The sequence below is a fragment of the Pelophylax lessonae genome, assembly GCF_965119305.1.
Source record: "Pelophylax lessonae genome assembly, chromosome: 4".
NCBI lineage: Eukaryota > Metazoa > Chordata > Amphibia > Anura > Ranidae > Pelophylax > Pelophylax lessonae.
The window spans coordinates 268,565,949-268,581,882 of NC_138771.1; the positions used below are offsets into that span (position 1 = coordinate 268,565,949).

Consider the following 15,934-nt stretch of genomic DNA (forward strand, 5'->3'; position numbering starts at 1 on the left):
AGCTTCTCACACTGCCCAGCCTGACACACACAGTGTCATACAGCTCCCCCCCCCCCCTTGCAGCCCACAGCATGCAGCCGAGAGATAGGGAGACAAGCAGTGTGATTAAAGGCAGGTTACACAGTCCCAGACTGAGACCCCCCCAGACAGACAGGTCCCCACATAAATACACTTACCTCACATGGCGTGGGGAACCCGCACAGGCGAACAAGCCGCTGCACATGAGGCAGGGAGAGTCGCAATTCAAGACGCACACAATGGAGGTTAAGAAACCGCACAGCGTCCGGTGAGGTAGCCACCTCACCAATCATCCCTGCACCGAACAGGGATGGGTCGTTCACTGTGCCAGGAGCGTTACCTGGCTGAACGCTCGATGGCAGACTGGGAAGCCACTGACCCACGACCTGCGACCAGGGGGATCAGCCCGAGACCCAGTCCGCATGATCCTCTTCGTCCGAAGAACTAACTAATGCTGACAAAAATAACAGCTAAGTAAAGATAGAGAGAAAACTCAAACAAAATATTAAAAAGAAGAAAGAGTCTGGGACAGAAAGTCCCAGCACAGAGAGAGCCAGCCACTCCTGACAAGCTAGACATTAAAACTGAGATATGGTTGCAGGAAGTAGGAGGGTATTGACTGAGGGGACCACCCCTTGAGGGTGGGATATGTTAAAGCTTTATTGTTAACATATTCTGTTGCCTAGCTACTCCTTCGGAGCAAAGTCTAATACCCCATATGTGACGAATATGAAGAGGCGGCGACTGTCGGAGGACGTAAGAGAAAAAAAGTTTAGACTTTATAACCACTTTAAGTCACCTCTCTGTGGAGACACTGCCGTACCCAGAGACAGGTGTACAGAAAAAAAAAAAAAAATTAAATTAAAAAAACCTTTCCCAAAAACGCCTTGGCTACCGGTGGGCTTTACAGCACAAAATGATCAGCATTATACTTACTAAACCAAAGCCAAGTTTCCAAGGTGCAGTGTCCAGTATGTTTTCAAGTTCAAGTAGCAAATCAGTTGGTGGGTTGACGTCTGGCAGGATATCAAGTGGTATTTTGATGGCCGGCACGCGATCTTTAGTATCTAACGCTAGCAAGCCTCTCATTTTGTGTGGTAAAAGCTTGGGTAAATATCTCAGCACCAGTGGAATTTTCAGGGCTTTCAATACAAAGCTACAGCACGCTAAACAAAATAAGAAAATGGAAAGTTAAAATGTTTCACCAAGCTACAGAAATTGCAACTTCATGTCTACCTACTAAAGATTTAAAGCTAGCTATAGACAGGCAGATGTCTCCACAAGGGAAGATGGAAAGACCTCTGACTTAATTTAACAGAAGTCAATTCAAGTTGCAATGAAATCGCAAAAATGGCGTGCAGGCACCTTATTCAATGTCGCTAGGTAAGCTTAGGCCTAGTACACACGGGCCAAATGTCGGGCGGCATCGGGCAGTTCAAAAGAAACCGCCCGACATTTGGCCCATGCGTACTGCAGTCCAATCGGCTGGCTTCTGTCGAAGGGGCATGACTGCAAAAGGTCTGCTGATCGACTCCCGATAAGTGCATGACCGGAGAACACATAACACAATAGCATAGCAGGGGAGATCACTGTACTAACATCAGATAGTACAGAGGCTCGTCCTGAGCAGTCAGTTTTTTTTCTTTAAGCCCGCTGGGTTGAGCGGAAAAAAAAAAAAAACACAACAACAACTAGTGAGTATGATGCTTTACAATCAGGCTTACCTGTAGGTACAATGAATATCTTCTAATCATGCACCATTTAGGAGATATTAACATCAGCAATAGCCACTGACATCACCCACATGTGCCTTCTGCATTCAGGGCACACCGTATTCTGTGGAGTGCAGAGTGCCGTGGCTCCCACGTGCATGCGCAGGAGTGACGTCATTGGGGCCCCAGTCATTCAAACAGCCGGAGCCCGCAAACCCAGAAGGAAGACCAGGTGAAGATGAAAGTGTCGGGAGAGCCGTGACAGTGCTTAAATCCACTTCACCCTCAAGAGTGCTCTATAAAGATTGGGAAACATGGACTATGCAGACTTAATGATTGTGAAACTTCACTTACTCAGGAGTCATGTCTTCTAATGATGACCTCCCCCCCCCCCCCCCCCGTAGAAATTTTTAACCCCTTTGGGAGCATCTCCCCAAAATAAGAAGAAAATTCTATAAAAGCTGCTACTAGGAGAGTTTTTTTTTTTAAGCTAGTGTGCATAGAATATTTAAAAAAAAAAAATGCCATAATTAAAAATATACAAATTCATTGCTCACTTCTGAAATCAACCCTTAGGAGTGCTCTGTAAGGATTGAGAAATGTGGACTGTGCAGGTTTAAATGGTTGTGTTCTGCTCATACTACTCCTTCCTCCCTCCTGTAACATTACTGGCAGTTTTTTTTTTCTCTGGCAGCAGGTTCCTTTTTTGACAGGTACCTGTTCCCACTTTGGTATTTTGGAAGTCCCAGGTGGCTGCAGGGCCAGTCTGAAAGTGCAGCGGGATTCCCAGAGCCAAGGTGGTGGTGCCAGGTATCAAAAGACCAGCGAAGAACCGCCACAGGGGAAGGAAGACAGCGCTGGACTATGTGCTTATTTTAAGTCATTAGGTACAGTCTTTCCAGTTGCTGACTTGTTTTTGAGAAAAAAAAAATTAAGTGTTTTTGTATTTGTGCTTGTAAAATGGCACATAATCCTGCTGGAAAAGGCCACTGAATAATGCGTACACTGTGGAGAAGATTTACTAAAACTGGTGCATCTGTGCATGGTAACCAATCAGCTTCTAATTTCAGCTTGTTTAATTAAGCTTTGCCAATAAGTCTCGGTTCACACTAGCACGGCTTCAAAGTTGCCCAACTTTGAAGCGGTGCCACACAGTGCAACCTTATCGCAACTTGCAAACTACCTCTCTTACAGAAGTCGCCCCCAAGTAGTGCAGGAACCTTTTTTAAGTTGAAGAGACTTGAGTCGCTCCGATTAGAACGGTTCAATTGAACTGAATTGGGAGCGACTTGTCAGGGGACTAAGTCGCCTGACAGGTCGCCCCAGTGTGAACAGAGCTTGAAACTTAGAAGCTGATTTGGATACCATGCACAGATGTACCATATTCTGAGTGCACTAGTTTTAGTAAATATCCCCCTGTGTTCATAACCATTTGATAATCCACAACTCACTGTAGTTAGATCATCAGCCCACAAATTTGTTGTTTTTAGCTGACAGAACTATACCACACAGCATGGTCCTCTACTACTTTAGCCCAAATTCTTCAAGCTTAAGTGTGCTGTGTGTTTGGAGATACAGTCTGCCCCCCAATATTTCAGCAGCCATAGACATCCTGTCAGCTTGAACAAATCCAGCCATTCTCCTCTGTATTCCCTCTTTACCAACTGTTTTTGCCAAAAGAACGTATGCTTATAGAAGGTTTTGCTTGCCATACCACTCTTTGTAGAGTGTTGTATGTGAAAATACAAGGAGGTCTGCAGTTTCTAAAATGTTACAACCAGCATATCTACGTTGTAGCACCCAAAGTCATTACAATTACATATCTTCCCTATACTAACTTTGGGTTAAACAGAACCTCTTGACCAGTCCTGCATGCGTTATGTAGGCACATGATGTGATTTTTTTATTATTTATATTAGCAAGCAGGTGTTCCGAATACATTCGCCATTGAGTTTAGACCAGGAGGACCAATGCAACCTTCTACACCCGAGCTTCCCTAAACCAGTGCTTACCCAACTTCTAACAGGCGTTGTAGGACATTCATAGTGGAGATAGCCAAGTTCTATTTACAGCTCTCAGTGAAAATGTTTTTTTTTTCACCCGCCACCATTTCTGAGCACGCCTTCACTATCCACACAGCAATTATCCTGCATGTACTCTGCATAGACACACGACGCAGTGAGGTTAATAACTAAAGTGCACATTTTGGTGCAGCTGTGCATAGAAAAAATAAATAAAAAAAATCAGCTTCAAGGTTTTAGGCCCCTTTTACACATGCTGTCCGTTTTTTTATCCATCTGCTGACGGATGAAAAATGGACATGAATGCACCTCTATAGAAAAAACGGATGTAAATGGATGATCATCCATTGACATCTGCCATCATCCATTTTTTTTTTTTAAACTAAAACAAAGCTCTATTTTTTTCCTATTAAAAAAATGAATCGGGGAAAAACTAATGTACACTGACAAAAAGGTCAGTTTTTTTCAATTTTTTGCATTGGTAGTGGATTTAAAAAAAAAAAAAAAAAAAAAAAGCTGATGAGCACTGATGAAAAACTCATGACCACTTCATCCATTTTGATGTGACTCAACCGATGAAATGAAAAGTCTGCATGTGTGAAAGGGGCCTTACTGTCAAAGCTCAATTGAACAAGCTAAAGATAGAAGCTGGCACCAGATTTTTCATTTTCCAGTTTTAGTAAATCAACCCCGGTATATCATGTAGGTGTCTCTTCTGGATCTAAAGAGCATATGTCCCAGAATGAGTAGAGACATCCCACAGCTCAATGTCCTTTCATTGACAGCAACAAATTAGCTTGATGGAATAGCTTCAAGGATTTTTTTTTTTAGCCCTGTTATACATGCATATTTCATGCAGCGGCCCTAACAAAGCTTTAAACCATATAATGCAGGAAAATAGAATGGTTCACATACCTGAATTACTCAAATAACGTACAATATCTTTCTGATGTTTTTCCTTAAACTCCTCTGCCAGATTTAAAAGTCGGCTGAAAGTAACAGGAGGGTAATATTTTGCATAGGTTATAAAAGGCATTGTGAAATCTTCATGCACATTACATTCCTTAAGAAACAGTGGCAACATGGATTCCTTTCCAAGGATGTCATCTTCCAGTTTGTAGGATGGGAATCCTTTGACAAAATACTGAGAATGGCTTTGTTTTACATACACCGTTACAGACCACCATGGGTCAGTCAGTGGAAAGAATCCAGTCACTGTATATTCTTTGGAGTCTTCAGTTAAAATTTTTACTAAAATGATAAGACAGATAGAAAAAATTAATTACACTTAAAGACAAAATGCCACAGAAAGGGTTACCTGTGTATTAAAACACAATATTAAATTAACTTGAAAACTCAATTGGTAATAAAAGTAAGCATTTTGAGAATAAATATAATACTGATAAACTCAATTCAGAATTATAGACTTTCAAAAAAATGGAACTAAAGTCCTGCTTTCTATTTTCTGCAGAGAAGAAAGGCAATGTCGCTTCTGCAATGAAAGAAACCTACCTGCCTGCTTTCAGTCTTCATTACAATGAGGTTTATATTCTGGTACAGTGCCTGTGTGCCAGGATAACTGCAATCCTACGCATGCCCATTCCACACCAGCCAATGAAGACAGCTGCAGTGAGGAACTTCAGCTTGTTGAAGGAGAGGCAAGTATCACAGAGTTCAGCTCCTCTTTAAAGCGAAAATAGACCCACTGATTTAACGGTCTTCCGACACAGTTACATTTAAGGCATGCTTTGAATGAAAACTGTTCGTTACTGTTACTAGTGTGCTTTTGTTAACTCTCAACTGAACTGTGAAGCCTACAAATACCTGCCGACATAGCTGATCACATGTGCAGAACCATGGCAACAGCAGATCAAAACAGAGGCTAATATGGCAGATTCTTTGGCTATAAAGGATAGGAGGGTTTAGTTCCACCTTTAAAGCGCAACTCCACTTTTGTTAAAACATTCCCCTCTGGGTGATCTCTGTACATTACAAGGATTTTAACAAACTTTGTTGCAGATTCCTACCTTTTTGTTATTCTGAAGAAATCCCTGTTTGTTCCTCTGTGCTGAGTGGGTCTAATGAGAGTGGTTTCATAATTATCTATCAGCTGTTCAGCTGTAGAGCACTAATGAGGAAATCTGCTGGGCCTGCATCCCTGTAGATATGTTCTTATTGAATGACATTTTTATTGCAGGGGATGCCAGAAATCTGACTTATCTTAAGCAGACTTCTGGGAAAATTGGTGAGCCAATCACACAAGCATGAAATTATGTTTCTGGGGTGTGGTCAGTATACATTCTGTGTACAGAACAGCTCCAGGTAGCCATGTTGCATTGCATTTTCAGAAAATTACAACGGCTGCAGATTGAAAAGGAAAAGTAATTTTTAATAACATTAAATAACAATATGATTTGTGTCGCAATTGTATACGCTATATTGTTTTTTCTTTATTTGCTCCCCCCACGAAAGTGGAGTTACCCTTTAAATTATAATTGGACACAAGAAGGTTATTTTGACATGGTAAAAATCTTTCAGGATTCCATTGTTGCACTGATGTATTTTCTATGTCTAAACAGGCAGTTTACCCAAAATGTATACTTCAATTTGTCATTGATACTGGAACATAAAAACACCTTATCTCTGATATAAAATCTGCTACCTGGTGGGAAAAAATAAATAAATAAATCTGCTACCTGTTGCGGCTATTACATTAAACCTGTATTGAGAAATGAGCACCTAATACTATGTTGTGCTGTGCCCATCCTAACGGAAACCTGAATTGAGAACAATATAAAGCTAACCTGTCTGTATGAAAATGCTAACTCCCTCCCCATGAAAATAATGATTCAGTAATAGGAAAGAAGTATACAGCTTGGATGTTTTGCCTTCACTACAAATTTCCTTTTTTTACATACTTATTCTGGATGAGGAACTCCCAAAGGGCAACAGCCCAAGCACTGGCACGACAGATTGACGTCACTGCTCTCCCTGTATCTGACACCAATTGACATTGGGGATTACAGTCAACAAAGATCTAGTAAAATGAACAGCTTTATTCACTTTGATTGTAAAATTTATTGTGAAGATGTAGGAACCTGTACAGATAAACAGAAAACAAGGAAGAAACCTTTGCATGATGCACAAAATGCTTTTTTGTACCCATATGATTAAAGGCCAACTCCATAAGAAAATTAAACCCTCTCCCACTCCCCTCTGTAGGATTGCTGGGTTAAAAAAAAAAAAAAAAAAAATAACACAACCTTTCTAAATCTCCATTTTTACTTACCTTAAAGGGTAACTCCACTTTCATGGGAAAAAATAGCAAATAAAGAAAATATTATATAATATATATATATATATATATATATATATATATATATATATATATATAAATATAATATATACAATTGTGACAAGTCATATTCTAAATTACCTTTCCTTTTCAATCTGCAGCTCTGTAGTTTTCTGTAAAATACAATGCAATATGGCTACCTGGAGGTGTTCTGTACACAGAATTTGTACTGACCACACCCCAGAAACATTTCCTGCTTGTGTGATTGGCTCACTGGTTTTCCCAGAAGTCTACACTAAGATACAAGTCAACTATTAGGCAGCCCCTGCAACAAAACTGTCATTTTTGGTGACATACTCCCAATAGCAAATCACGTCTAAAGGGATGCAGACCCTGCAATTTTCCTCATTAGAGCCCTGCAGGTGCAGCAGCAGTGTGCTACTGCACTCGCCTTTGATCTGCAACCACCTGTGCTAACGGCATCTAACTGCAATCCACCTTCTGTTGAAGTCTGATAGTTGTGCGTGTATTCTATTTTTCTCCTGCTTACTGGTCTTCCAGTGTGGGCGAAGGGGTTACAACGCAGAAAGAAGTCAGGTGTCAGAATCCATTTCCATTAAACAAGCAAGCGATTATCTATAGCAATATGTCTCTAGGACACATGTGAGTGCAATTATATTGTTCTTTTATCTGAAATAAAGTCATTTATTGTGCATGGTCATGGTCCTTGCCTTCCCTTTCTTACTTTTTTTCCCCAATCTATTTATTCATGTTTTAACCACTTTAGAACCGCTCACAGTAATACTACTGCGGCAGAGTGGTTCGTTATTGTCCAGCGACGTAGTATTAACGTCGTTGGACACTCCCCCTTCTGGGCGGCGCTTGCACGCCGCCGGAGGCTCGCTCCCGCTGTTTTCATTCACAGCGGGAGTTGGGCCAGGGGAGGAGCAGCGGCAATCGCCGCTGCTCTTACCCGATCGTCGGGGATCGAGTCTGGAGATCCGCCCGCTGTGTGTAAACACAGCGGGCGGATCTCCATAGTGACAGGGAGTGACAGATCGGACTGTTCAGCATAGCTGGACATCCGATCTGTCCATGACTCACACAGTCACCTCCCCCCCTACACGTCAGTAAGCACCAGGCATACATTAACCCCTCCCTCTCCAATAAAATTAACCCCTTCCCTGCCAGTGTCATTTTTACAGTAACAGTGCATATATATAGCACTGATTACTGCAGTAATGTCACTGGTACCCCCAAAAGTGTCAAAAATGTCAGTCAAGGGTCCGATCTGTCCGCCGCAATGTCGCAGTCCCGCAAAAAAAAAAAAATCGCAGATCGCTGCCATTAAGCGTTAAAATAAAAACCACCAAAAATGACAGAAATCTTTCTCTTTGTTAGTAAACGCAATAACTTTTGCGCAAACCAATCAAAATACGCTTATTGCGATTTTTTTTACCAAACATATGTAGCATAAAACAAATTGGCCAAAAATTTTTAAAAAAATTGTTTTTTACATCTTTTTTGGGGGGAATTTCATATATAAAAATGTTAAAAATATTGTTATTTTTTCAAAATAAACGCTCTTTTTTTGTTTATAGCGCAAAAAGTAAAAATCGCACAGGTGATCAAATACCACCAAAAGAAAGCTCTGTTTGTGGGAAAAAAAGGACGTAAATTTCGTTTGGGTACGGCGTCGCACGACTGCACAATTGTCAGTTGAAGTCGCACAGCGCCGAATCGCAAAAAGTGGCCTGGACGGAAGACAGCAAAATCCTCCGGTGGTAAAGTCGTTAAACATTATAAAAAGCAAAAAACAGTACACTACAATAAAAATATCAGAGTACAATAATAGCATAGGCTACATACATCGTCATACTCAGAGTCCAGTATTTGAAAAGTTAGGGCTGTAACTGTATTCTGAATATTAAATATCACGCTAAACCAGGGGTCTCCCTCCCCGAAGGCATGGGGTCACCCCAACTTTATATGGCAATTCCATCATCAATTCACCCTCTCAAACCAAATAAATCAGCTCTCAGGCAGGGAAATATAGTACATGGTGACTGTCCTTCAGTCACTTTTTAGCTTTCAAAATATCGCACATAACCTTGTGCATGTTTTTTTTCTTCCTGCGAGAGCTGAATAAAGATCCGTGCTAGATGGAGAAGTTTGGCTTTTGGGTGGTATATGCTTAAAAGAAAAGTATGGAGTGTGGGCTATTTTTTAAAAATATACTTACCTAGGTGGATGCAGCATTGGTCCGATGCTGCATTTGTCTCCCGCTACCTCTGCACCTAGAGCCGATCGATCAAACACTGCCGATCTCACAGCCCCCCCCGAGCAGAGAGCTGCTGACTGCTCTGCTCCCTCTTCGCAGCGCTGGGCTGTGGAGGGACGGGGAGCCTCTCAGTGGCTCGCTGAGAGGCTGAACTGGCTTTCGGTCCAGGCACCTTGCAGATCCAGACTCTATTGTTGTGATGACGTGGTGCCTCAACCGACTTCTGTGATGCCAGCAGAGGGGAGACTTCAGTCCGCTCTCTGCTGGAAATGGGTCACAGGAGTGCAAAACGAGCTTTGGCTATACTTCTCCTTTAAAGGAAAAGTCTAGCCCAACACTAAAATCGCGTAAACGTGAAAGAAGATGCTCTGGTCAGATGAGACAAAAATTAAACTTTTTGGCCTAAAAGCAAAACGCTATGTATGGAGAAAAACGAACACTGCGCATCATCCTGAACACACCATCCCCACTGTGAAACATGGCGGTGGCAGCATCATGTTGTGGGGAGGCTTTTCTTCAGCAGGAACAGGGAAGCTGGTCAAAGTTAATGGGAAGATGGGGCAATCTTAGAAGAAAACCTGTTAGAGTCTGCTTTTATGCCCATGGCTCACCACCCCCCTCTCTTCAACTATGGCACATTAAAAATTTTTGGGGGTGGGGGGGGGGGTTTGCAAGTATCTTGTTTTGGCAGGTACCCACTCTCACTTTTTTTTTTTTTTTTTTAAACGATTAAACGAAAGAATGCGTTTATTGAAACCGTTCAGTTACAAGAACAAAGAACAAAGTATGTAGCACTCAATGGATCCAGGATCAATAAAGTATGAAAATAGAAAAAGATATTCACCATAATTTATAACTCTACTTTAATCTGAGAGTAGATGTTGCCCCCCGCAGCCTCCTGGGAAAGGTCACAGGTTCCAGAGGGCTGCAGGACTATTAAAGCGCTACACAGTGGGAATCCAGATGCAAAACCAGAGAGCCACAGCTGACTTCCCCACACTAAAAATGTGGGCACTGGGGGACCCAAAGACCACTGCGGCGAAGTCACCAGGAAGTTGGGATGGTTACCTGTCAAAAATAGGTACCCGCTCACCCCTCCCGAAAGGTGCCAAATGTGGCTTTAGGGGGGGGGGGGGGGGAAGCAAACAAGCGGAGCTTCCCCTTTTGGGTGGAGCTCCGCTTTAAAGGCTAAGCTCAGCAACATAACATGTTACACTCATATCTGGGGTGTAACTAGAACTGCACCATTAATCATTAAAAAAAAAAAAAATCGCGATCTCGATTCACCACCCCTCATGATCTTAAAACGGCATGTCCTCGATTCTTAGACCTGTTCTCTGCTCACAGCTGTCCAAAAAAGGAGCCTCTGGCAAACGTATAGCAACGTTCTTGAGGCTGTTAGACAACTATAAACACAATGTTTTACAATGTACATTTCGTTCTTTTAGATCAAAGGAATGATCTTCCGTCTGTAAGGGCGGTTTAACCTCTTAAAGCGGAGTTCCACCCAAAAGTGTAACTTTGCTGTAAATACTCCTGACCCCCTGACAGGCCACATTTGGCATGTCATTTTTTTGGGGGGTGGGCGGGTACCTGGATTTGACAGGTACCCACTCCCACTTCCGCTCGGGCCGCCTAGTTCTCTCCTCCCCCTCCCTGCAATCTTCTGGGAAACGTCACAGGTCCCAGAAGATTGCCTGGCCATTCACTACACGCAGCGCGACTTGCACATGCGCAGTGTGCACCCTGCTGTGAAGCCGCAAGCTGTCACAGCCGGGTGCCCACACTTGCGATGCCAGCACCGCTGAGAGGCGAGGGAGAGGGGCGAGGCTTCTGGCGGTCGCATCGCTGGACCGTGGGACAGGTGAGTGTGTGGTTATTAAAAGTCAGCAGGTACACTTTTTGTAGCTGCTGACTTTTAATAAACACAATAACGACTGGAACTCAGTGGGACTATGAGAATGCAGAGAAGTTCTCAGTGGGACTATGAGAATGCAGAGAAGTTCTCAGTGGGACTATGAGAATGCAGAGAAGTTCTCAGTGGGACTATGAGAATGCAGAAAAGTTCTCAGTGGGACTATGAGAATGCAGAGAAGTTCTCAGTGGGACTATGAGAATGCAGAGAAGTTCTCAGTGGGACTATGAGAATGCAGAGAAGTTCTCAGTGGACTATGAGAATGCAGAGAAGTTCGCAGTGGACTAGGAGTATGCTGATAATTTCTCAGTGGACTATGAGAATGCTGGGAAGTTCTCAGTGGACTATGAGAATGCAGAGAAGTTCTCAGTGGACTATGAGAATGCAGAGAAGTTCTCAGTGGACTAGGAGTATGCTGATAATTTCTCAGTGGACTAGGAGTATGCTGATAATTTCTCAGTGGACTAGGAGTATGCTGGGAAGTTCTCAGTGGACTAGGAGTATGCTGGGAAGTTCTCAGTGGACTAGGAGTATGCTGGGAAGTTCTCAGTGGACTATGAGTATGCTGGGAAGTTCTCAGTGGACTATGAGTATGCTGGGAAGTTCTCAGTGGACTATGAGTATGCTGGGAAGTTCTCAGTGGACTATGAGTATGCTGGGAAGTTCTCAGTGGACTATGAGTATGCTGGGAAGTTCTCAGTGGACTATGAGTATGCTGAGAAGTTCTCAGTGGACTATGAGAATGCAGAGAAGTTCTCAGTGGACTATGAGAATGCAGAGAAGTTCTCAGTGGACTATGAGAATGCAGAGAAGTTCTCAGTGGACTATGAGAATGCAGAGAAGTTCTCAGTGGACTATGAGAATGCAGAGAAGTTCTCAGTGGACTAGGAGTATGCAGAGAAGTTCTCAGTGGACTAGGAGTATGCAGAGAAGTTCTCAGTGGACTAGGAGTATGCAGAGAAGTTCTCAGTGGACTAGGAGTATGCAGAGAAGTTCTCAGTGGACTATGAGAATGCAGAGAAGTTCTCAGTGGACTATGAGAATGCTGGGAAGTTCTCAGTGGACTATGAGAATGCTGGGAAGTTTTCAGTGGACTATGAGAATGCAGAGAAGTTCTCAGTGGACTATGAGTATGCTGATAATTTCTCAGTGGACTATGAGAATGCAGAGAAGTTCTCAGTGGACTATGAGAATGCAGAGAAGTTCTCAGTGGACTATGAGAATGCAGAGAAGTTCTCAGTGGACTATGAGAATGCAGAGAAGTTCTCAGTGGACTATGAGAATGCAGAGAAGTTCTCAGTGGACTATGAGAATGCAGAGAAGTTCTCAGTGGACTATGAGAATGCAGAGAAGTTCTCAGTGGACTATGAGAATGCAGAGAAGTTCTCAGTGGACTATGAGAATGCTGGGAAGTTCTCAGTGGACTATGAGAATGCTGGGAAGTTCTCAGTGGACTATGAGAATGCTGGGAAGTTCTCAGTGGACTATGAGAATGCAGAGAAGTTCTCAGTGGACTATGAGAATGCAGAGATGTTCTCAGTGGACTATGAGAATGCAGAGATGTTCTCAGTGGACTATGAGAATGCAGAGATGTTCTCAGTGGACTATGAGAATGCAGAGAAGTTCTCAGTGGACTATGAGAATGCAGAGAAGTTCTCAGTGGACTATGAGAATGCTGGGAAGTTCTCAGTGGACTATGAGAATGCTGGGAAGTTCTCAGTGGACTATGAGAATGCAGAGAAGTTCTCAGTGGACTATGAGTATGCTGATAATTTCTCAGTGGACTATGAGAATGCAGAGAAGTTCTCAGTGGACTATGAGAATGCAGAGAAGTTCTCAGTGGACTATGAGAATGCAGAGAAGTTCTCAGTGGACTATGAGAATGCTGGGAAGTTCTCAGTGGACTATGAGAATGCTGGGAAGTTCTCAGTGGACTATGAGAATGCAGAGAAGTTCTCAGTGGACTATGAGAATGCTGGGAAGTTCTCAGTGGACTATGAGAATTCTGGGAAGTTCTCAGTGGACTATGAGAATGCAGAGAAGTTCTCAGTGGACTATGAGAATGCAGAGATGTTCTCAGTGGACTATGAGAATGCAGAGATGTTCTCAGTGGACTATGAGAATGCAGAGAAGTTCTCAGTGGACTATGAGAATGCAGAGATGTTCTCAGTGGACTATGAGAATGCAGAGATGTTCTCAGTGGACTATGAGAATGCAGAGAAGTTCTCAGTGGACTATGAGAATGCTGGGAAGTTCTCAGTGGACTATGAGAATGCTGGGAAGTTCTCAGTGGACTATGAGAATGCAGAGATGTTCTCAGTGGACTATGAGAATGCAGAGATGTTCTCAGTGGACTATGAGAATGCAGAGAAGTTCTCAGTGGACTATGAGAATGCAGACAAGTTCTCAGTGGACTATGAGAATGCTGGGAAGTTCTCAGTGGACTATGAGAATGCTGGGAAGTTCTCAGTGGACTATGAGAATGCAGAGAAGTTCTCAGTGGACTATGAGTATGCAGAGAAGTTCTCAGTGGACTATGAGAATGCAGAGAAGTTCTCAGTGGACTATGAGAATGCAGAGAAGTTCTCAGTGGACTATGAGAATGCAGAGAAGTTCTCAGTGGACTATGAGAATGCTGGGAAGTTCTCAGTGGACTATGAGAATGCTGGGAAGTTCTCAGTGGACTATGAGAATGCAGAGAAGTTCTCAGTGGACTATGAGAATGCTGGGAAGTTCTCAGTGGACTATGAGAATGCTGGGAAGTTCTCAGTGGACTATGAGAATGCAGAGAAGTTCTCAGTGGACTATGAGAATGCAGAGATGTTCTCAGTGGACTATGAGAATGCAGAGATGTTCTCAGTGGACTATGAGAATGCAGAGAAGTTCTCAGTGGACTATGAGAATGCAGAGATGTTCTCAGTGGACTATGAGAATGCAGAGATGTTCTCAGTGGACTATGAGAATGCAGAGATGTTCTCAGTGGACTATGAGAATGCTGGGAAGTTCTCAGTGGACTATGAGAATGCTGGGAAGTTCTCAGTGGACTATGAGAATGCTGGGAAGTTCTCAGTGGACTATGAGAATGCTGGGAAGTTCTCAGTGGACTATGAGAATGCTGGGAAGTTCTCAGTGGACTATGAGAATGCTGGGAAGTTCTCAGTGGACTAGGAGTATGCTGATCAGCACCATCATAGTCTATTAATTCTTCCTGCAGCTCTGAGACTGAAAGCCTGTACACAGGTATGGGCAGAGTGCTGGAGGAAGAGTCTGCAGGAACATAACATTGCACCTGTGAACCAGCGATCATGAGTGCAATGCTCTGCAGGCACTGAAGAAAAAAATTAAATGCAAAAACATTTAAGTGCATTTAAAAAAAAAAATGTAAACAAAGGCGAACTTAGCTTTTAAATACAAGTCCAGGGTCAACTAAATAGCAGGGACACGTGTCTGCAGAGAAAATGGGATGGGGGAGGGGTGCAGGGATCTATTTGACAGCTCTGTGTTTACCTCTGGTGTTCTGTGGTGAGAAGGAAGGGATCTGTAGGGCTCCTTCTTCGATCTCCTCTGCATCCAGGAACTCTGGATCCGATTGATCTGCTGGATCCACATCTTCGTCCCCATCAATCTCCCCAGTTTCTTCCTTCACTGGCAATAAACGTCCCTCAAGTTTAAGCAATGGCTCACATCCCCACCGACCTCTCAGTCGCAGGCTGGTCATTTCCACTTCCAAATAGCCGCCCTTGTGCTAGTGCCGCATACATCACCAGAGCGCGTCCTGCTATCAACAACAAGGCGGAAGTGTCGCCGGAAAGGCGACGGTCGGCCATGTTTATGGTTAGACAAACTCAGGTTCGTTTCTTTTTTGTTTTTTTAATCTTTCATACGTTGGTCTAAGTTAGAAGTCAATTAAAGATCTGAAGCAGTTTGAGCTGGAATACTTTGGAAAACGTTTACATTTTGGTTGGAATGATCTGAGCACAGATTTATTCCATGCTGCAAACTATAACTACAAAAAGTAGAGTTGCCACCTCATCCCTTTAAAACAGAACACAAATTAGTTACACAGGTTCTGAGGCTAATTTAATGCAGAGAAGGCTCCAAGTGAGTTTAATTACCACCTTAATCAGCCACAGAACCTGTGTAATTAATATGTGTTCTGTTTTAAAGGGATGAGGTGGCAACCCTAACAAAAAGACTCCTTTATACTGCCCCAGTTCCTACATCTGGGTTCAGGAATGTTCTCAGCTTTTGCCCCCTTTTTCACATCAGGCTGATTTGATATGCAATTTGACATGTCAAGTCGCGTGCCAAATCGGAGCCTATTGCTGGTGTTCCATGAAAAAACCCTACCCGTGAAAATTCCCTACCCTCGTCACTTCCTGTGCACGTACGTCATTCAACAGCTGAGCCGCTTCCCACTGCGCATGCTCACAGCTGCAGAGGGTAGGGAATTTTCACTGGGTAGTGTTTTTAATGTTACACCGCGTCAGCTGTTGCCGCTCCAACATTAAATCATCTCCGCTCCAACCCGTCAGACTTCCCTGATCTCGGCTCCAAAATGTAAAAGCGGCGGGTCTATGAAAATATAAATCACAGAGCCGAGATCATGTGGGACGCCGCACCTGCTGATGAACGACGGGCGCCCGCAGGGAAATCTCAGGGTTGAAGCGGAGATGATTTAATGTAGTGGCT

At 43.2% G+C, this 15,934-nt stretch overlaps 1 protein-coding gene across 1 annotated transcript in view; it reads right to left on the reverse strand.

Moving 5' to 3' along the window:
• The window catches only part of HELB (DNA helicase B), a 102,427-nt gene extending 87,454 nt beyond the window's left edge, over nucleotides 1-14,973 (reverse strand). The window contains exons 1-3 of the mRNA XM_082253546.1: nucleotides 14,750-14,973; nucleotides 4,667-5,002; nucleotides 955-1,184 (exon numbers count right to left, since the gene is read on the reverse strand). Coding sequence (XP_082109672.1) covers nucleotides 955-1,184; nucleotides 4,667-5,002; nucleotides 14,750-14,960 — 777 coding nt within the window. The 5' untranslated portion in view covers nucleotides 14,961-14,973. The remainder of the gene's footprint in view (nucleotides 1-954; nucleotides 1,185-4,666; nucleotides 5,003-14,749) is intronic.
• Between the last annotated feature and the right edge of the window lie 961 nt (nucleotides 14,974-15,934).